A 23,012-nucleotide genomic window follows, 5' to 3' on the forward strand; every position below is an offset into this window, starting at 1 on the left:
TATACCTTCTTACCGGACTCTGGCTTCTCAGAGCAAAGCAGTTTCTATCTGCTGCTCCTACTTATGGCTCTGTACCCAGAGCCATGCTTTGAAACTGGCAAGAGACCACAGGCATTCTCTCTCTCTCTTTTTTTCCTTTTCTGTGTCTCTTAAACATTAAGCTGGAGAATGTCCAGAACCGCAGGTCCTGAAATGTAAGAAACCCTTCATTCAACCGCTCATCAGTAGCCAAGACAGCTGGCTTTAATCTATTACTGAACAATTAGCTTTCCCTCCTGTGAATCCGTACTCACTTTTACCTCGTAGCTGAAATATTGACCCATCGTGCCTTTTGTTACTATTCGGCATCTAGCGCCAAAGCTGAGCGAGGGAATCCAAATAGGAGAGGTAGAGTTAGGTCAAGAATGTAGCGTCCACCTCTTTAATATTATATGTTAAGTCAAAAGAGACCATTCAACTATACACTGATTTTTGTCAGTAAGAATTCAGTAACGAAAACAATGCATTTCGTGGACTTTGTGCGTCTGTGGTATAGGTGGGCCTGGGGGAGTTAAGGACAAAGTCATTCCGGGGCATAGCATAGTAGTAGTTTGTGTAAACTTCTTGGAAGCTCATCAGGGTTAATGGTGAAAATTAGTTTTCTACCATTCAGGTTTTGTGGTCCCCCCAAATATAGTTTTAAATTTTCTAAGTAAAATAAACATAATTGAAAGCTATAACTTGGTTGCATTTTAAAAACGAGTGTGTCTAAACTTTTCGTTGACAAAATATTTTATATCAGTGTTAATGTCAGCTCTTTGTGCTTGTATCACATTCCATACTTCTCCAAGCACATCTGTTATCCCATTTGTCCATGTGGGCAGTTCCATTGAACAGTGGGGTCAACTCGGTGAAAGGAAAAATCCATCTAAGCAGTTGTCGGGTTTATGCTTGGTTGGGGAGGAACAAACTGCATGCATTAGGACAGATCCATGAACGCTGCCAAGGGTAAGGTCCTCTGTAGTGGATGGGTGGATGGGCGTGGGGGGAATGATCAGCAGAAATGGTCACCAGAAGACTCTTGTGCTTTTAAATGGTTACTTTTAAATATGCAGACCTCATAATTGCATTAAGATCATTTTCCCTTTTGATTTAGGATAACATTACAACTGAGTTCCACAGTTAAACGAACATCATAGATGCCAGGTTCCCCTCTTCCCGAAGGAGATGAGCGCTGTGTTGAACTGAAAATATGGGCAGAAGCGATAGATGAGAGGTCTAAATAACTATACAGTAGTGAATATACTTACAAACTCCCATGAAGCTATGCACCAAGGCAGTGTTTGTGTTCTGATTTTTTTGTAACTGGCAAACCAGAAACACAGAAAGTTAATTAAATATCTTGACAGTAGTCAGCTTGTGTTTCTCAACAATAATGCCAAGAAGATTTTTGAAATATAGACATTAATTCAGTCATTGGTTTGATAGATACTTGTTGAATACAAACTATGGGCTGGATACAGTTTTAGATGCTGAAGATACAGCAGTGACAAAAAATGCCCTGTCCCTTCCTTTCGTGGAGCTCACATTCTAGTGGGGAGAGATGGGCAGTGAGGAAGATAAGGGACTAAAGTAGCCAGTGTGTCAGATGGCAGTAAGTGCTATGGGGAAAAGTCAGCCAGGAAGGGGCCAGGGAAGGGCAGGGAGATAGTACACAAAGACGTCAGTCAGAATGAGTGACAGCCTGACCCTCACTGAGCCCTTGCTCACCCACTCAGGCTGTTACCTGAGACTCTAAGAAGAAATAGTATTTTTAAAAGAGTCGTGTACCACAGTGTTCACTGCAGGTCTATTTACAATAGCCAGGACATGGAAGCAACCTAAGCGCCCATCATCAGATGAATGGATAAAGAAGGTGTGGCACATATATACAGTGGAATATTACTCAGCCATGAAAAGAAACGAAATTGAGTTATTTGTAGTGAGGTGGATGGACCTAGAGTCTGTCATACAGAGTGAAGTAAGTCAGAAAGAGAAAAGCAAATACTGTATGCTAACACATATATATAGAACCTAAAAAAAAAAAAGGTTCTGAAGAACTTAAGGGCAGGACAGGAATGCAGACGTAGTGAATGGACTTGAGGACATGGGGAGGGGGGAGGATAAGCTGGGACGAAGTGAGAGAGTGGCGTGGACTTATATACACTACCAAATGTAAAATAGCTAATGGGAAGCAGCCGCATAACACAGGGAGATCAGCTCAGTGCTTTGTGACCACCTAGAGGGGTGGGATAGGGAGGGTGGGAGGGAGAACACAAGAGGGAGGAGATATGGAGATATAGGTATATGTATAGCTGATTCACTTTGTTATAAAGCAGAAACTAACACACCATTGTACAGCAATTATACTCCAATAAAGATGTTAAAAAAAAAAAAGAAGAAGAAATAGTATTTTTAAAAAGGTGGTCCTGGGAGTTCCCTGGTGGCCTAGTGGTTAGGATTCCAGGCTTTCATTGCCGTGGCCCAGGTTCAATCCCTGGTCAGGGGACTGAGATCCCACAAGCCGCACATCGCAGCCAAAAAAAAAAAAGAAAAAAGAAAGGTGGTCCTGAAAAAGGCATCTAAAACTCTCTAGCCAAAAATAGCGTGCTTTCTGACAATTAAGCAGGCTTGTTAGAACACTTGATCCTAAATTGATGGGTTCAGTCTAATATATTACACTGATGTTTTGCTCTAACACAGTATACCCTCCCATCCCCCACGGAGACAGACTGAGTCACCGGTTCTATTCTGGGAGATGTGTTACTGAAGGATGGAGAAGTTATCCTAAAGGAAAAAATACGCATTTTTAAGATTGTCTGTGGCCTGAGCCCTCACAATATCTCTAAAGTGAAGCTTCATTTTAGTTTGAGCTATTCCCTTTAAACTAAATTTTTAAAAATATATTATTACTTCAATGAAGTCAATACATGTCTATGATAAAAATCCAAACAATGGAGAAAGATATAAAGTGAAAAGTCAGTCTTCAGACTCCCAGCTCCACCCCTCATTTGGAACATTTTTTTCTATATCATCCCAGAAGTTCGTATCCATATTTTAAATATAAACTTCAGTTCTACACATTTTTGTACTTAATGTATCTTGAAGTCCTTCAAATCAGAACCCCTAGGTCTACCTCATTTTTTTTCATGCTGTATATTTTTTTCATTGTATAAATTGGTTAAACCCTTCTCTTGTCAATGCATGTTTAGGTTACTTTCATTACAAGTCTGCAGGAAGATCCTGTGACGTACACCAAGATAATTTGGTGAGCATATCTGTAAGATAAATTACTAGAAGTAGAATCGATATGTCAAAATGTATATGCATTTTTAAACAGATGTTACCAAATTAACCTCTAAAAATGTCAGTTTATGCTTCTGTCAACAGCATGTGAAAGTGCCTTGAACTAACTTAATTTTACTGTTCATTTGGAAGAAAACCCATAATGATTTTGTTACAACAGGGGAAAGATCATGATTCTGGAACCACACATGGGCTGTAGACACGCAATATTTTCCACGAGCCTGTTTTCCAAACTGAGACAGTGCTTCTCCTGTTTTGCATGTCAATTGCCTACCCATCTGGATCACTGTTTCTTGGGATGATTAACTGGTCTGGAGAGACTCCTCACAAATGCCACATTTTCCATCCAATTGTAAAATGCTAATACTATGCTTCCATTTTCAGACCACGTTTACCTTCTTGAAAAAGCAAGGGTTCCTCTTGAAGGAATACTATGTGCCTTCCTTTAAAAAAAAAATTAGAGTTTATTCTGACCAAATTTTCCTTTGGAGGAAAAAATTCCTCTCTGTGAGGCTAGAACATCCCCTGTGCCACCACGCTTCACGTCTTCTGGGGGTGGGAAGAGGGGTTTTGGCCAAAACCTGTAAGACTGCCACTTCCTGTGTGACCCTGGCCTACACAGATGGCTTTAATTTTCTCACCTTGAACATGAAGGGATTGAACCAGGCCACAGGGTGTGGGCGAGGTTTTCTCCATCTGCTTTGTTCCCTCTGCCTTGCATTTTGTAGGTGCTCAAGAAATACTGAGTGAATGAATGGATTAATCTATACAGCCGTTTCCAGCCAAATCTCTTATCCTCATTTTTAAAAACGACCCACAGAACACTCAGTGTTTCGAACAAAAGAAAATTCAATTTGCTTTCCTTTACTTTAAGTTGGAGAATCGTCAGACACCAAAGCTGAAGTTTGGAGCTGGGGGACTCTTAGCTGGGACCCTGCCCTTTGTCCCCACATTTGTTCTGGCCCAGCTGCCGTCAGGAGGCAGAGCCGGGCGCCAAGCAAGCCACACGGGCTCGTTTATACGGTTCAAAACTGGACTGACCACTTCCTCCTGAAGCCCAGCTCTCATTTTGGCTATAGAGAGCAGTGAAAGTACCTATTAAAACCCAGCCAGAAGAGAGGACTCTATAATCAGAAAACCTCACAGTGCTGGGTTTGAACTTTTGGCCTGCATTTCTGCATAGGAGTTGAGCCTTTTTTTTCCCCACCGTGGAAATCCTGATTTCTCTTCCCTGCTTTATAAATATAATGGCACCAAACTGGTATACTTTCCTCTCCATCGTTTTAAGATCCCACCCAGTGCACCAAATGTGATGTGTAGTTTTTTCCTGGAAAACTTCTCTAGGAAGTTCTCTAGAAAACTTTTTTCTCTTCTCTGAAGCACAGGCACTAAGGAGATGCAGAGGTGTTCTGCTCTATAGCCGGCTGCAGGCTTGATATGCAGAATTGGAAATTGGAAGGAAAACTTAGGAAATGGGATTATGTAGCTCCCTGGCCCAATTAGGACTCAAAGTCATTAAAAAAAAAAAAAAACACTAATTATGTAACTATGATGTAGGCAGACTTCCCAGCAAAGTATTTTTCCATTCATATCCTTTTTACACCCTTAATTGTAAGCCAGAATTTGGAAACAGGGTGATCTAACACCGGCATAGAACCGGGATAAGCTGTGTCTGTGAGGAGGTGCCCCATGCGAGAGCCAACAACATGACAGAACCAGAGTGGGTCTTCTGGGGGGCTCTCTGGTCCCGCAGAAGACAGCTAACTGCTTGTCTCATGCTGGAGAAATCGGTTTCATCGAGAAGGGCTACACGTAGACATCTCCCTCCAAATATTAACAGCCAAGAATATTAACAGCTGAGATGTTATATGGTCCTGGGGTGCCTGGGGGCGATCAGAGTGAATTATGGTCTTTTTGCCTGGTGCGGGTCCACATCTGGAGAATGGTCAGAAGATGGTGTACCTGTTACCCAAGTAGGAGATTTTTTTTTTAATGCAAAAATCACAATATGTGTATGTAATGCCCAGTTATACAGAGGAAGTGCACATTTCAGATGAGCCTCACTTCACCAGATGGGCTCTGTGTAATGCAGTCCTTTACAACCTCTGGGGAAGTGCATGGCTAGGAGCCTTCCTGTGCCGTGCCGTCCTCTGATTACCGTGTGCTTTAGGCAGTGATTGTTGGGTGAGAAACACCTAACATCTAAGAAATAACGAAAAATGAACCAGTCCACATGCTAATCCCTGAACCCGCACCTCCTTCTAATACCCAGTACTCCTGCCCCTACTTAGCTAAATGGTTATGGGATATAGATCTGATCCAAGCCACGCACTCACAGTTCCCACAAGAAAGCAAGAGAACACACACAGGGCAAAGGAGAAAATCACTTCCTTCCAACTGCCTGAACACACGCGTTATTTTCTGTGCTAAAGCACAACCTCTTGGTTTTCTTTGGTAATCTAGGGAATGAGAAGTGTTACCGATATATATATATATATATATATATATATACATATATATATATATATATATAATTTTTTTTTTTTTAAGATTCCTGCTATCCTTAAAGATTGAAAAGTTTTCCAGCAGCAGCTTGTGGGAACTAGAGATAGAGGAACAGTGGAAGCAAGATAACCATCTGCCTAGAGGTATTTTATTTCAGGGGCAGCTTTGAGACAAAATGCACATGAGGAGTTGTTGAAAATGGAGAGAATGGCTGAAATTATAGACTATTAGTGCTGGAAGGAGCCTTCGCAGGGATGCAATCCGGTCAGTTTTTGTTTTTGTTTTTTTGCGGTACGTGGGCCTCTCACTGCTGTGGCCTCTCCTGTCGCGGAGCACAGGCTCTGGACGCGCAGGTTCAGCGGCCATGGCTCACGGGCCCAGCCGCTCCGTGGCACGTGGGATCCTCCCAGACCAGGGCACGAACCTGTGTCCCCTGCATCGGCAGACGGACCCTCAACCACTGCGCCACCAGGGAAGCCTCCCGGTCAGTTTTTAAATGAGGAAATTCAGCCGAGTAAGATTGACAGCTTACATCAGCGTTCATCCCGCTGTGCGCCCTCAGATCAGACCAGAGGCAGAAAGGGATGTGTTGAAAGCGTCAAGGAGAGCTGTAGGGGGAAGCCCAGGAAGACAAACCAAAGAAAGGGGTGGGAATAAGCATAAGGCTTAAGGACGGGACTAACCATGAAACTGATTTGTCAAAAACCTCCCCAGCCGGTTGGACGGGGGACCCAGGAGTCCTGACCATAGGCAGGCTGTCCCTGTCTGGACAGGGGGACTGGAGGCGCTGAGTAAAGCGTTGACCGGGATTCTGATCACGCTCTGCCTGCCCCCTCCCCAACCCTTATCTTCTGCGTGTTGATAATGCATCTCTTTGCACAAACCTGGTTCCCAGCTCCTGTGTTCAACTAGCTGCGTTTACCAACTCTGTCCTCCTGGGGGCTTTGCGCTGGAGCTTGTACTGTGCAGGAGGCCCCTGCTGTCACTTACTGATGCTGGTCAATGGGGCTGAGGCACGGACATCGGCGCCTGAGGACATGGTCACCCACCTGGCTCCCTCCTGCCGGTGGAGCACCCCCATGTAAGGAGGCCCTCGTGTTGATGGGAGAGGCTTGGTGCCAGCCCATTCTGTCCCTCTTTGGCTGGAGAAAGCAGAGAGGGACTCAAACAGAGACAGCTGTTACCTGTTCAGAAGCAGCCCTGCGAAGGCCATGTGCCTCTGAGTGAAGTGACATAAAACTAACAGACAGTTTGCTTCCTTTGGGGCCTTTCTCCACTTACCTCCGACCTCTGTATTTGTTGTGCGTCTTGCATCTTGGTCGTCCTGCTAAGGTGGGAGGGGGTCCAGAGAGGCACTATGTGCCCCGCCCTTGGGCTACATGCACAGTCAACTAAATGAGGGGCGCACATCATAACTGCCTATTTCCTTGAATCTGAGACCCATGTTTCTTTCACATTTTAACCTTCAGGATAATAGGATGTATTTTATAATGTATGGATACAGTTAATGTTTTGGTTTTTTTTTAATCCCCTTAAAAACTGTTATTAAAATATTGGGTACATCTTTGAGTCAGTTCTTAGAATGAAAGAAATGAGTATTATTTTCAATTGGCCCTTTCTTGTCTCTGATGTCAGCACCTTTTCTTATATATTTTTTACCTGAACTCTTGTTTCATTGTGAACTCTCCATTTCATACATTGATATAAAGAGTAAGTCCAGTCTTCGCTCTTATCTCACAGTCTGTGACATTTCTGAAGGTCCCCATGCTCTGCGGAGGCCTGAGGCAGTGATGGAACTTTCCCCAAATCACATCAATATCCACGTGCACCTCTGGGAACTGTGGGGCCTGGGAACCACTCGCTTTCCCTTGAAATCTGTTTCTTCTTATGAAATCACATTCTCTGTCTTCTGAAATGTCTGTGGGCCTGCACTGTCCCCCAGGCCATCAGGGCATTTGTCAAAACTCAGAGAATTATACCCTAAAAAGGAGGAATTATACTGTAGCTAAATTGTACCCTCTATAAACTGACATTTTGAAAAAATCCAGCCAAGCCACACATGTTGAAGTTTGTTGGTGCTTTTGCAACATGGTTTGCAAAATATTAGAAGCAACCTAAGTGTCCATCCACGGGGGAGCAGTTAAATAAATTATGGTACTTGCATGTGATGGTACAGTATGGGATAGCTTTTAAAAAGAAGTAGATAGACCTGAACATCATCTGATGTGGAATATCTCCAAGCCATAGTGGCAAGTGAAGAAAAGGAATACTGCAATCAGTGGGCACCGTTTGCTCTCCTTTGTGTAAATGTGTGTGTGTGTGTGTGTGTGTGTGTGTGTGTGTGTGTGTGTGTGTGTTTGGGTTGTTTGGCAGATCTCCAGGAGGATGTGTGGGAAATTGCCCGCCATGTTTCCTCCGAAGAGAGGGACTGGGCGCTAAGGAACAGGGTAGGAGGAAGACTTCATTGGCATTGTACACCTTTTTTGCATTTTGAGTCGTGTTCATTGTGCATATGTTGTCTCCTCAAGAAATAGATAAAAACAAAATAAAATACATTGCTTTGATGGAAAGAAAAAAAAAGGCCCACGGGACCCTGGAACTGAGTGGCCTGGGCCCCCGGTCTGATGGTTTCTGTTTCTCTTTTTCAGGTCCATCATCTGAGCTGACTCACTCGCCCACCAGCAGCGGGAAGGAGCTCTTCAGCCCTGTTCCCTTCCCTTCGGGCTCCACTGAGGATGTGTGCCCCGGTGGCCCCCTGCAGCCCCCACCTCTCCCCCAGAAGAAGCTAGTGAGCCGGGCGGCCTCTTCTCCGGATGGCTTCTTCTGGACCCAAGGCTCCCCCAAGCCAAGAACAGCAGGTCCCAAGCTGAACCTCAGCCACTCAGAAACCAACGTCTGTGTCCATGACGAGTCCCACTTCAGCTACTCCTCAGGCCCCGGCAGCCGCCACCAGCACATCTTCTCTGCTTCCGAGCCTCTGGAGAAAACGTTCAAAGACAATGGCCCCTGGGGCCCAGCGCCAGGACTGGCGGGCAGCCAGAGCCTGCAGGGCAAAGGGGTCTCCTCGGCCGCGGCCTCCCAGCTGAGCGTGTCCAGCCAGGCCTCGGCGGGCAGCGCCCAGCTGCAGCTCCACAGCCTCCTGAGCAGCATCAGCAGCAAGGAGGGCACCTACACCAAGCTGGGAGGGCTCTACGCCCAGTCCTTGGTCCGCCTCGTGGCCAGGTGTGAGGACCTCTTCATGGGCGGCCAGAAAAAGGGGCTGCACTTCAGCGAGAATAACTGGTCCCTGTTCAAGCTGGCCTGTAACAAGCCCTGCTGCGATTCGGGGGATGCCATTTATTACTGTGCCACCTGCTCCGAGGACCCCGGCAGCACCTACGCTGTGAAAGTAGGTACCAACCCCTCCTCCCGTTCCACAGTGCCGCCAGCCGGTCCTGGCTGGGGGGGCAGCGCTATGGCTGGGGAAGTCATTTCCCCTCAGCCAGCTCCCGAAGGAGGGTAGTTTCCAAAAACTGCTCGGTGATCTCACTCTGCCTGGTCCAGGACGCGGTGCAATGTGATTTGTACAGTGAATAGAAGGTTCATTCTGTGCTTTCAGGAACGAGCCTGCATGATCGAGTTGGATTAAGACAGTTGCCTGTTAATGTAATGGAGAACTCATTCATTTATTCAGCAGGTTTCTATTGAATGCCTACTATGAGCCAGGTATTTTGTAAAGATCTGAGTATATAGAGGTGAACATATGGTTCCTATGGAGCTTATAATCTAATACGGGAGATAGGCAATTAAGATATAGTGCTTAAAATAGAGCCGGAAGGAGAGTTAGACCCAAACATCATCTTGAACCACAACAGTAATATTATTGATAGAGTAGTCAGTACACAACTAGACTGTTGGATGGGTGTGTTAACTACACGACCTCAAATCCTCACAGGGCAGGTAGGTGTTACAGGTGGGAAATCTGAGGCTCAAAATGATTAAGTAATCTGCCCACAGCTGGCAGGTGGCTAAGATGGATTTGAAGTCTTCTTTGTCTTGTCTCAAAGCCTATGCTACCACCCTTTCAGTTAAGAAAAATGAAGTTCAGAGAAGTTAAGTGACTAGCCCAAAGTAACGCAGCTGTTTAATCGTTGGCCCTGGATCAGGGCTGTTGCTAGCACGCCCCATTGCTCTTTTGGGGCACAGCTCTGAGGAAGCTGGTGGAGCTGTCTGTATCCATCTGGCCCCTCTGGTGGCCCCTTTTCTCATCTTCTTTTGGTGTCCCTTGAGTACCTGGTGGTCTGTGGTCCTTCTATAAATGCAGGCTTTTGTGAGGAGTGAGAAGGGAACCCTGAACTCTTTTCTGCCATCACCTGCCCCAAGACATTCTTTTATTTCTAATTAGAAAAAATGCAAACAGTGAACTAACGTGAAACGGTCTTGGCGGGGTGGCTTCCTTCTTACCAGTAAGATTTTTTTTAATACTATGATTATTAGCCAAGGAAAATTGCAGTGAATTTTACTGTGAGATTTTTCTTTTAAAAAATTGGTGACACCACCATAAAATATAGATTGGGAACCCCTGATTTATTTGTTCAAGGGGCTCTGTATAATTACTCGCTGCCTTCTTGCAAAAAAACTAGGCAGGAAGGTAGCTATTAGGAGGATCCAGTTCATTGTCAGAAATCAAGGCCCCAAAAGACTAGATAGATTTTTGAACTTCATTGCCTCTTTATATCTGAACTCGGCAGCTACTCTCTTGTTGAGCTACCCTACCTGGTCACCCCCCCAATCACAATTAAAAGAAAAAGAAACAACCCCAGCGTTTCCCTTCCTATTAGCCGGGTGCTGTATCCAGTAAAGGAAGAGTGAGTAGACCCTCCAGAGAGCTGGACATGGTCAGCCTGGTCATCGCTGGTGGCCCAGAGCCAGGGGCCTGTATCCATGCAATGAAAGGGATGTAAGTTTGAGCTCCTTGAAAGTCAAGGGGATGGAGGTGCCTTTAGGAAGTTCTTTGCTTCTGCCAACCTAGTGGACCTGAGAAAGGGATTTGTGAATAATGTCTCTGCTTCCACCCTGAACATTTCCTGTGTTCAAGTGCATGTGTTACTCTCCCCCGCCTCCTTGGGCTGGACCTGGGCAGCTCCTTCACTGCCAAGAGACAGCTGACTTCTCCATTTTGAGGAGGAAAGAGCCTGGTGGGACAGGCTTAATCCCTCTTGCCCATGGGGTAGAAAGTGATATGGCCCAGGGGGCCACGTGGTGCAAGATCTGCCGCTGGATCAGAACCTCTGGGCAAAGGGGTTTGTTTTTTATATCCATGATGGTGATGTGCAACTTGGATTCTAGGACCTCCTGTAACAATGTAGAATTAGCCAGTTCTCCGAAGAACAGTGCAGAAATTTCAGCATTTCCAGAGGATGTTAAAAGGCAGCATCGTTCATTGCATTCGAAATCTAAACCATAAGGAAGCCAGCGATAGACCTTGGTCCTCTTAAGGAAGAGAGTCCCCGGGGTCTCCTCTTTGATTTTGCTGGAGCCTTGGCAGCTCAGGGACTATCTCTGTAATGTGTGAAAAGAAAATCTGGAGAAGAGCTTCCAGTATTCAGAGTCTGGGGAACAACAATATCAATTCGCAAATGGGCCTGGCCTTGGGGGGAGGGGAGGGGGGCGGGGCACGGAGCATCCTTCCACACTGCTGTTGCACTTCATTAGTGCTGATCCTAGATGGAATACAGTCATCTGAATCGGCTGAATCCCCAGGAGTGGGGAGCGGGGCTCCTTCCCGCACCGCCTGGCTGTGGCTGAGCTCATTTCATCCGTGCCTGGGAAGCAGGAGCTTCAGTTGCAGGCTCGCACCTGCTCGGGCTGACGCTGGTCCCTCCGTTTGTGGGCTTGGCACCCTGTAGCCGCGAGGAGGTGAAGCCAGCTCATGTAGCCCAGCTCCACGAGTATGAGGAGGGAAAAAAATGCCTTAGTTGTGTGTGCTTTCGAAGCTGTTTCATGCCTCAGTCAGCCAGAACTCCGGTAATTAGGGACCTGCGCTAAGCGGGCTGGGCCTTTTTTATTTAACAGACGTGACTTAGCCCAGATTTTCAACCACGAATCAGGCCGTGGCACTAAAGTTTAAAGTGAGACTTGGCTCAGTGAAACGTTTGAAATTTGAGCTGAACCAAAGGTCTATGTGAAGGTCTTGAGCCAGAACCCAAGCACAGACTCCCTGAAAATGAACTTGGGGGGCGGTGAGGGGAGATGGGGTGGAAAAGAAGCCGCCCCCTCCCTCCGCCCCCTCCTCTCCCCTCACCTCTAATTTGACACCGTAGAATGATCTTGGCGGCGGCCCAGGGCTGCGCCTCTTGCGCTCTGTCTTTTGTTCGAGGCAGTGAGGAAGCTGCAGGTCTTGCCAGAGGGACCAGCTCACTGATTCTGAAATGCATCCAGGCCACTTGTCATTTACTCTCCTCTTTCATTTACACCTCTGTGCGAAGTGCCTGGAGCTCCCAAGGAGAGTGTTTGCCGGGCCCAGGCCTTTGATACCCTGGAGAAAGGGGATCCTTGGAAACACAGCCCAGGCCCCGGCAGCTGAACCCTCTGGGTTTGTACAGCCAGCCAGCTCTGGAATTGCCCAGCACCACCACATGGCTACAGCCGGACCCGCAAGGGCAGTCACCATAGCAACCTCTCCCGGTGGGTGCTCGCCTGGGCATTGTGTTGAAAGCCACACCTGTGTTGTGTCCTTTAATGCTCCCAGTGGCCCTGTGAAGAGGGACACTGCCCCTGAGATACAGAGGAGAAACACACTTGGAGATAAATACCATTGATCTTCAGTATTCGTGGATCCTGCGTTTGTGAATTCGATGCTGAAACTTACTCGTAACCCCACATCAATACTTGGAGGGCTTTGGGGTTCATTACTGAACTGGCACACAGTGGGCGGGGGCGGAAATCCGGGTCATCTGACTTGCAAATCTTCAGCTGAGGTGGTACAAAGGGACCCTCCGCCTTCTTGTTTCAGCTGTCATACTGTACACAGGTGTACTTTTTGTGTCTATTTAATGCCTCATTGTCACACTTTTGTGCTTTTCGTTGGCGATTTCGCTCTTTAAAATGGCCACGCTGAGCGCTGAAGTCCTGTCTCGTGTTCCTAAGGTCAGGAAGACTGTGATGCACCTTTGAGAGGGTGTTAGATCAGCTTAGTTCAGGCATGAGTTACACTGCTGTTGGCCGTGAGTCAGTGTTAGTGCATCAGCAGTATCTATGAATAAGGCATCTTTAAACAGAAACACACACAGTATACAACAAGGTTACATATTGATAAGTTGGTGAACACCTTGTGACCAGAGGCTTGCAGGAACTTCACATTGTGTTTCCCAAGGAGCAGTGGTTCAGCATTCATGCATTCAGTGTTTGTGGCTACGTAATAGAACATAACGACCACAAATAACAAGAATCAAGGGAAAGTTGCCAATGTTTGCAGAGTTTATATTTAAACTAAGGTCCTTTTCACTCCAAAGCCCATACTTTTCACCTCCAGAACACTTCTTAGCTGTATAATCTAGGGCAAATAATTTAACCTCTTGAAGTCTCAGTTTCCTCCTCTGTAGTAGCATCTACCTCATTGAGTTGTTCAATGAGATTTAACGAGACACTACGTGACAAAATGCTTGGTAGGCATGGTGCAGGAGTTCGGTAGGTATATGTTGTAGTTGAGAAGCCCTCACTGGAGGGGATGACATTAGTATCCATGGATGGCACAGCAGACAGGTCCATACACAGGGGTTGGTATTTATATGCAAGACTGTTTTTTGAGGACCCCTCCCAAGTTTCCTTTAGTGTAATAGTGTTCCAGAAGACTGCCATTTAAAAACTGAACACAGGGCTTCCCCGGTGGCGCAGTGGTTAAGAATCCGCCTGCCAGGGCAGGGGACACGGGTTCGATCCCTGGCCTGGGAAGATCCCACATGCCGCGGAGCAGCTAAGCCCGCGCACCACAACTACCGAGCCTGCGCTCTGGAGCCTGTGCTCTGCAACAAGAGAGGCCACAACGATGAGAGGCCCGCGCACCGCAACGAAGAGTAACCCCTGCTTGCCTCAACTAGAGAGAGCCCATGTGCAGCAATGGGGACCCAACACAGCCAAAAATAAAAACTGAATATAGCTGGGTGTGCTTGGATAAGAAAGAGCCTGCAGCAGTGCCTTTTAGGCATGCATTCTGAAATCACTTTTGTTAGTAATAGGAAGCACTGTCTGGGATAAAATGTACTTCCCTTTTATTTCTATTCTACCTTTCTAATAGAGGGATCAATAAATTAATGTGTTCTCTCCCCCAAGCCCTCCAATTATCTTTTAAAAAGTTTGCTCAGAAGCGGAGCTCTTTTATGCCAGGTTTTATGCTGAGCTTTGTAGAATTGCAATATAAATAAATCTCTTTGAAAAGGTACTTGCAGCAGAACTTCTAAAAACGTCACCTGTAAGCATTGCGGTGCTCCATAAACACTGCTGTACTCACCTGAGTGCAGCACCCCGAAGGGTTATTTTTGGATTGTTTGCAGGATGATATTTTATAGATGGAGGCGAAATGCCTTTCTTCTAAGGATTACGCACTGATCCCTACCTTTCTACAAAGTACGGCTGGGGTTGCATCATCTCCTTTTGAGAGGGGCACCCACAGACCATATACTGTCCCTTTCAGTGTAATTAGAGGGAAATTGAGGCCTGACAGGGGGCCATTGTGTCTGGCTCAAGACTCTTCAGTTGTGTGGCCACCAGATGAGGGTTCCTGTTGCTCAGGATCCTTAGTTGGCAGTCGCTGTCGTTAGTACAAGAAGATGTAGAAGAGGTGGGAAAGACACTGGGAATTCCCCAAAGGAGCTTAAGATCATCCGTCTGTTTATTCCCACCTCTGGTTCAGAGGGTGTCTTTGGGCCCTCTGGGTTCCCTATTCTCTGGAGAGCTTTCTGTTTTCTTTCAGCTGCTCTGACTCACCCTTGGAGGAAAAGCTCGTGGCTTCCACTTAGCGGCTCCACTGAAATCAGCCCCACAGGTTGTGCCAGCTGGTAGGCATGGCATATGTACCTGGATCTAGAAACTAGGGCAGCCTAAGAGAATTTGACCAAGTCCTAGAGGTTTAGGGCCTGCATCTGCCCCCGAGATTCCCCAAGAAGGGAACACCCCAGGGGTCGAACACATCTATTATAAGGTAGCTGCCAATTCAGGTGCGAGGGCTGAGGAGTGAGGCTGACTGCCTGTGTAAGCTCTTATCTGGCTTCCTGAGAATTTGTCCAGCCTACGCTCTGGGCATGGGGACGTCTTCCTACCAAGGGAACTCACTCTTGCTGGGTTGTGTGATAATTTTAGGTTTAACTTGTTAAGAAATTGCGAAACTGTATTCCAAAGTGGTGGTACCATTTGACATTCCACCAGCTATAAATGAGAGTTCCCATTTCTCCACATCCTCATAGACACTTGCTGTTATCATTTTATTATAGCCGTTCTGGTGGGCCTCACCTGGTCTCTCATTGTGGTTTTGACTTGCATTTCCCTTATGATTCATGATGTTGAACATCTTTTCATGTGTTTATGGCCAATTATATATTTCTTTGGTGAAATGCATCTTTTGGCCACTTTTTTTTTTTTTTTTTTTTTTTTTTTTTGCTGTACGCGGGCCTCTCACTATTGTGGCCTCTCCCGTTGTGGAGCACAGGCTCCGGACGCGCAGGCTCAGCGGCCATGGCTCACGGGCCTAGCCGCAGCATGTGGGATCTTCCCGGACCGGGGCACGAGCCCGTGTCCCCTGCATCGGCAGGCGGACTCTCAACCACTGCGCCACCAGGGAAGCCCCTTGCCCACTTTTTGATTGGGTAATTTATCTTATTACTGCGTTGCAAGAATTTTTGGTAAATTCTGGATAGAAATCATTTTACTGGCTATGTGTTTTGCAAATATTTCCTCCCACTCTATTACTTGTCTTTGCATTTTCTTAGTATCTTTTGAAGCATACAAGTTTTGAGTTTCAGTAAGGTCAAGTTTGTCCATTTTTTTCTATGGACCATGCTTTTGGTGTGGTATCTGAGAAACCCTTGCTCAACCTGAGGTCTCAAAGATTCTGTCCTGTGTTTTCTTCAAAAGTGCATATGTTTTGGCTCTCATATCTAAGTCTCTCCATTTCGACCTAGGGCTCTGGGATCCATTTTGAGTTAATTGTGTGTACGGTGTGAGATACGGGTGTAAGTTCACCGTTTTGCATGTGGATATCCAAACGTCCCAACCCCAGTTGCTGAACCGAATGATGGCTCTGGCCCTTTGACCTCACTGCCCCTTTCCCCCACAGATCTGCAAAACCCCTGAGCCCAAAGCAGCCTCGTACTGCAGCCCTTCCGTGCCCGTGCACTTCAACATCCAGCAGGACTGCGGCCACTTTGTCGCCTCGGTGCCCTCCAGCATGCTTACCTCTCCCGATGCGCCCAAGGACCCCCTGTCTGCCCTGCCTTCACATCCCCCCGCCCAGGAGCAGGACTGCGTGGTGGTCATCACCCGAGAGGTACCCCACCAGACCGCCTCGGACTTTGTGCAAGACTCAGCCACCAGCCACCAGTCTGAGCCCGAGGTTTACGAGCGGCGCGTGTGCTTCCTGCTTCTGCAGCTCTGCAACGGGCTGGAGCACCTGAAGGAGCACGGCATCATCCACCGGGACCTATGCCTGGAGAACCTGCTGCTGGTGCACTGCGCCCCGCAGGCCTCCCCGGACCCCTCCTCCGCCACCTCCTGGGCCCCTCCCGCCACCTTACCCCCCGCCCCTGCCGCTACCCCTTCCTCTTGCCCCTCGGCCGGCGTCACGCCCACCCCTCCGGCGGGCCCCGCCTGTCAGGGAGGGCCCGGCGAGAAGCACTTGCCCCGACTCATCATAAGCAACTTCCTGAAGGCCAAGCAGAAGCCGGGCGGGTCCGCCGACCTGCAGCAGAAAAAGAGCCAGGCCCGCCTGGCACCGGAGATTGTGTCTGCCTCCCAGTACCGCAAGTTCGACGAGTTCCAAACGGGCATCCTCATTTACGAGCTGCTCCACCAGCCCAACCCGTTCGAGGTGCGGGCGCAGCTGCGGGAGCAGGACTACCGGCAGGAGGACCTGCCCCCACTGCCCGCGCTGTCCCTCTACTCGCCGGGCCTGCAGCGGCTCGCGCACCTGCTGCTGCAGGCCGACCCCATCAAGCGCATCCGCATCGGCGAGGCCAAGCGCGTGCTGCAGTGCCTTCTGTGGGGACCCCGGCGGGAGCTGGTGGAGCAGCCGGGCACCTCCGAGGAGGCGCTGTGCGCCACGCTCAGCAACTGGATCGACATGAAGCGGGCCCTGATGATGATGAAGTTCGCCGAGAAGGCGGTGGACCGCCGGCGCGGGGTGGAGCTGGAGGACTGGCTGTGCTGCCAGTATCTGGCGTCGGCGGAGCCCGGAGCTCTCTTACAATCGCTGAAGCTCCTGCAGCTTCTGTGAGGCAGCCCCCGTCCCGCGTGCTGCCCCCAGCCCCGCCCTGCCTTGCCTTGGAAACATCTGTGTCTCCTGGGAAATGGTACAAATGACTGTTGTACTTGGATGTTATATATATGTGTGTGTGTGTGTGTGTGTGTGTGTGTGTGTGTGTGTAAGATATAAATACAAAAGACTGAGGATGTCACTGCCCACCCTGGTCTGGCCTCCTCTCCTCCCCTAGCCTTGAAATTTTCGCCTACAATTGTGTACATTTCTAGCTTATTGCAAGGTCCTGAGGACAGTGTGGCCAGCAGAGTGAAGCCTGGACTCTGGTCTCACTACCCCATTATGGGCTCTCTTTACCCTCTTGTCAAGTGGCTATTTAAAAAAAAACCAAAAAACTCTCCATTTTTAATTAAAATTTTCGGTTGACTCATGAGTAAAGAAAGCTCTTTGATCCTCAAGTGCCCAAGTGCGTTAATACCTTTGGCGGGTAAAATTGTTTTTAAGCCCCTGAAGCAGTGGCTTCAAGACCACCTGAACTGTCCTCTATCTTACACTTCTCGTAAGATAGAGCAAAAGGCCGCAAGGGCCCCAGGCATGCGGAGACCAGTTAATCTTCCCTGCTTCTCTCCCCACCTAACAAGTCTCTTAGGAAGAATTCAGACACAGCTGGCGTGATCCCAGAATTTCAGAATTTAATCCCACTGCTTGAAATCCATTTCCAGTTTGCTAAAGCTGGTTGTCATTTGTATCAGAAGCCTGGCTCAAAGCAGAAGCCACCCCAGATGGTTCAAATGACAAGACCCTGACAGGGGACCACTTAGAGAGTTGTGGGCAGGGTTAAGAGAAAAGCAAAGGGTGATGAGGCAAAAGCAAGGGCAGGAATGGGGAGGATTCACTCAACCTGTTTCCCACCTGTCATCCCTAGGCCAAGACCAGTGACATGCCAGACAGCAAGGGCACCTGGGTGATACAGTCTGCAGGATTGGCCTCCCTGGGCAGGGTTGAGAAGGATGGATGGAGGGCTAGGTGGAAAACAGCCCACTGTTACTGCTGTCCTAGATAAGGGCAGGGCAAGAATCGAACTCCAGTGTTCCCACTTTCACACCGCTAGTCCCCCTGCTGTTCTAAGCTCCTTTGGGTTTCCATTTTCAAAAACTCATTCAAAATACTTTAAAAATACTCAAAGGAAATTAGGAAGCAGCAGATCTTTCCTCCTCAAAACTAGACTCACAAGAAGTCACTAAATACTCATTTGAAGAGAAACAGCCCGAGGCCCTTGTATTTCTACCTAAAGAGTAATCTTCCAACTTGTGAACTAATTTCTCAAACCTTGTTAATAACTATGGACAACTTTAAAACGAATGCAAAGATCTTAATGAATGTCCTAGAAATCTAGGAATGTGGCTAGCAACCAGGATGGGGAAATCTCCCAGGTCACCTTCTGCATATTAATTTCACTCCTTTTACAAGCCTTCCATCCTGGGACTCCAGGTAAACACACCTATACTTCCAAGCATCTGAGGCGAAACCTGGGGCTTCGGGGCACATTTGTCATTTCACCTCTTGCTTGAGCATTGAGGGGAGAAGTGGCTAAAACCAGCTTCCAACTATGTTTGTACAAGAGAAAGAGTTTTGAACATGGAAATCATAATTCTCCATAGGACCTGCCTGTTTCAGGGGGTATTAGTTTGTCCGTTGTTTCTTCCTGGGAATTTTCCAGGCAAACCCTCTGCCTTGCTTTCTTGTTCTTTCTTACTTCAAATAAATAAACAATGGAGAGGGAGGAAACAAATATTCTGCCGGGGAATAAGGCGCTATTTGGAAATAAACGTCTCAAGAGGCACATTTTAAACCTCTGAATTAATTGCACCTTTTTTATATGCCACCCACTTCAGGAAAAAAAAAAAAACTGAGATGGTAGAAAAGGTTTTAGGAACCAAAATGAACCCAAAATTAAGGTGGAAAGAAAAGGAACTATAGCAATACATTCTAATTGAGAGGAATGATAGCGATCAAACATAAAACTTACTTCTGAGCTGTCCACCAACCTAGAAAAGTAGAAAACAACCGGTTGCAGAATTCGTGTAATTTTAGGAAACTGTTCATCGGGAGGAGCAAAGCTTTTCCCGGTGCTTGGTTTTGAAGGGACTTTGCCAAGGATTTCCTTGTTTGAAGGCATCGAATAATGTTCCCAATAGCACATAAACAAAATAACATTTTTCTAGATAGGGCAATTTCTTCTATCCACTGTTGGTGAAATCCAAGTGTGGAGTGTTCAGGCCTCGTTTCATCAAGGTGGTTCTGCAGGGCACTGGCCACCCACTCATCCCCATTGGTCCATCTCTTCCGTGAACGGTAAGTCACGTGGCTACAAATATTAGCTTTGGCAAACAGCTTCATTCACACAAAATTCAGGGGCTCGATATAACTGTTTTTTTGTTACCCCAAAATACACCTGGGATGCATGGCTTTACCTCACAGAAGGTTCAAGCCCCGAATGGATTAAGTCCAGTAACAAAAGTTTCTTCCACGGACTGAGGTTCAGAAATAAGCAGGGACCTTTATATGATGACAGTCCTGTAACATCCGGCTATTTCATAGTTCTGTTATCTGTGAGTTCATCTCCTTTTTTTCTTGGCTTTAGACCCAACTACTGGTATTTAAATCTCCAGGTTTTTTTCCCTCCAACTCTGAGTCAAGTCGCCCCCATATCCTTTCCACATTGTAATTTGGGTTGTTAACGGGCCTTTCCCTTTCTCATGCCAAGATGTGGAATCGTTCTCTTTCCTGCAGGCGTTACGAAGCAGGCATCTAAATTATTATATCCTTGCCAGAAGCAAGATAAGCACTTCAGAGATGATTTATTTATCAAAACACATGGCTCAGATCTAAAAAGACAGGGCTCTGGGGAGCTGTAGTTATCACTGTGTGACACGTCCTGGTTTTCAAAGGCTTGGGGCTGGAAAAAGCTCTTTTGTGATGCACACATGTACACAAAGCAGTTATGAAGATTTTGAAGAGGGAAGACACACGTTACTTTAATGACTTCTCTGAAATGTGTTCTTTAAATATACAGCCAATAAAGGAAGCAGCCCTTTCCCACTCTGATGAATGTCTATAAATCTTTGAAGATCTAAGGATAAGCTCATTAAATCTCATTAAAATAGTAGATTTATAACGTAAAATCTGCTTGGCATATTTAATAGAGGGTGAGGTAAATGGAATTGATTTATTAGGAACCAAAACTTAAACCAACTGCTGTCATTGCTAAAAATAAAAGGCAAGAATAAAACATCTAGGGTAAGTTCTATGGGACAAAAGTCTTGACAAATTACTCTTTCCTTCTCTTTTCCAATGTTAAGTATGTGGTTAATGACAGTCAAAGAAACCTACTCCAGGCAAGAGATGTCTTTAGAGGACCTGTGCCCTGGAAAGGAGGTCGTCTTAAGGAAAGGAGTCCAAATTAACCCGAACACAATATCATTGATTGAGGGGGAACCGGGGATGGGCCAGAACTTCCATGGTCAGTTTGGAAACTTACTGGATCCTGGGTATTCAGTCTTCTCTGATCTGCACGTTTCCTCCTGGGACTTGACTACATCCATCCCAACTTTCTGGAGTGGCGGAAGCAAAGTCAAGTTTACTTGGGGTTTTTCTGCACGCCAGCAAGCCAACTTGGTATTGGGCTATCCCAGCAGGACTTGAACATGTACACTTACCACATATTCTGAATGCTGGATTCAAATCTTTCCAGATCTTTTACCAGAAGTGATTACAGCTATTTCCTACAAAAACACTGTCCTGAACACCAGATGTGGTTAGACTACCAAAACATTTATGTATGGTATTAAGACCTAAAGGTCATTCTTCAGGCTCCTGACTTGATGCCCTATCAGAGCTAATCAGGCATGGAGACAGGTTAAGGGAACTGAGCATGGCAACTGAACTCTTCATCTAAGGGTGGAAGAGAAGGCAGGAAATGAGAAGACAAGATTCAGAGACAAACCACCTGTTTTATCACTTGCCTGGATCCAGCCCTGAGGACTTCCCACAACTCCCAAAAAGGTATTCTTTTGTCTTAGTCCAGTAGGGCTGTTATAACAAAATGCCATAAAGGGTGGCTTATGACAACAGAAATTTATTTCTCATAGTTCTAGAAGCTGGTAAGTCCAAGATCAAGGTGCCAGCAGATTCAGTTCTGGTAATACCACACTCCCTAGTCCATAGATGGCCATATTTTCACTGTATCGTCACGTGGCAGAAAGGGCAAGGGAATTCTCTGGGGTCTCTTTTGTAAGACCACTAATGCCGTTCATGAAGGCCCCAACCTCATGACCTTATCACCACCCAAAGGCCTCACCACCTAATACCATCACATTGGGAATTGAGTTTCAATGTATGAATTTTGAGGGGAGAGGGGGGTACACAAATATTCAGTCCACAGCATCACTCTTGTCAAGACCTTCATTGGGATCATATGGACACTATTCTGTTCTCAAAGAGCTCCAGCCATGTGGAAACTATAGAACTCTAGATTGTGTAGATTTCAATTTCCAAGTTTATAGCAGTTTCCTTTAAAAGTTAGAAAGACTTGGGACTTCCCTGGTGGCGCAGTGGTTAAGAATCCGCCTGCCAATGCAGGGGACACGGGTTCCATCCCTGCTCTGGGAAGATCCCGCATGCCGCGCAGCAACTAAGTCCGTGTACCACAACTACTGAGCCTGCGCTCTAGAGCCCGCGAGCCACAACTACTGAGCCCACGTGCTGCATCTACTGAAGCCCGCGCGCTCTAGAGCCTGTGCTCCACAACAAGAGAAGCCCGCTCACCGCAATGAAGAATAGCCCCTGCTCGCCGCAACTAGAGAAAGCCTGCACACAGCAATGAAGACCCAACACAGCCAGAAATAATAAATAAATATAAATAAATAAATTTATTTTAAAAAACTGTGACCTTTATTTATGTCCTTTCTTTACTGACGATTCCCATCACCATGATGATGGAAACAATTTTTGGTTTTCCTAAAGGAGTGACAGAGATCGCCTCTCCCCTACCCCTCAGTCTTATTGGCTTTATTTATTTTGAGAATGTAAAACATAACATGGCAATAAAAGCCCAAACTATTAAAAATATATATACTCAGAGAAGTATCACCCCCCCATCTCCTGTTGCCATCCCTCCATCGTTTCCACCCTGCTCCCACCCATCCTCACTGATTTCTTCTCTATCCTTCCTGTGTGCCATGAACCAAATGAGCAGTGGCAAATATATTTCTTTTGTCTCACACAAAAGTTAGTAGACTGGAGATACAAGAGCACTTTGATTTTCTCTCTTAGCAGTGTGTCAACAGAAGCTTTCTTAAAGCGAGGAGGCAACTTGACCTCTCACTTGATTCAGAGAATTGACAGGGTTTCATCGCCTTCAACCCAGGTATTAAAAACATCATTTGCACAGCTTGAAGAGTATTCATCCACCAAAGTTTTAAAGATCCCTTAGTGCTATAGCTCCTCAGTTCTTAGGACAACCCATTTCATTGCCATGGAGAGGTATGGACTGTTTTTCCTCCCAGATAGAAATCCTGAGGTTTGCCCCAAACCGCAGTCAGCATTGACAGCAGACCCCTGAGTTTAATGATGAATTTTATCCTTGACCCTCACTCCTCTCTGGAGTGGCACTGCTGGTTCTTGCACTTGAAACCCAGCACTTCTCTGATAAACTCTGCATTGAGCCCGCACCACC

General features: G+C 46.7%; 1 protein-coding gene across 3 annotated transcripts in view; it reads left to right on the top strand.

Moving 5' to 3' along the window:
* PRAG1 (PEAK1 related, kinase-activating pseudokinase 1) overlaps nt 1-20,584 on the top strand; it is a 50,581-nt gene extending 29,997 nt beyond the window's left edge. For all 3 annotated transcript variants that reach the window (XM_029226458.1, XM_029226460.1, XM_029226459.1), the window contains 2 exons: nt 8,478-9,217; nt 16,139-20,584. In XM_029226458.1, coding sequence (XP_029082291.1) covers nt 8,478-9,217; nt 16,139-17,293 — 1,895 coding nt within the window. In that variant the 3' untranslated portion in view covers nt 17,294-20,584. The remainder of the gene's footprint in view (nt 1-8,477; nt 9,218-16,138) is intronic.
* The last annotated feature ends 2,428 nt before the right edge of the window (nt 20,585-23,012 follow it).

Source organism: Monodon monoceros, unplaced genomic scaffold (assembly GCF_005190385.1).
Source record: "Monodon monoceros isolate NGI ecotype Baffin Bay Population unplaced genomic scaffold, NGI_Narwhal_1 Super_Scaffold_17, whole genome shotgun sequence".
NCBI lineage: Eukaryota > Metazoa > Chordata > Mammalia > Artiodactyla > Monodontidae > Monodon > Monodon monoceros.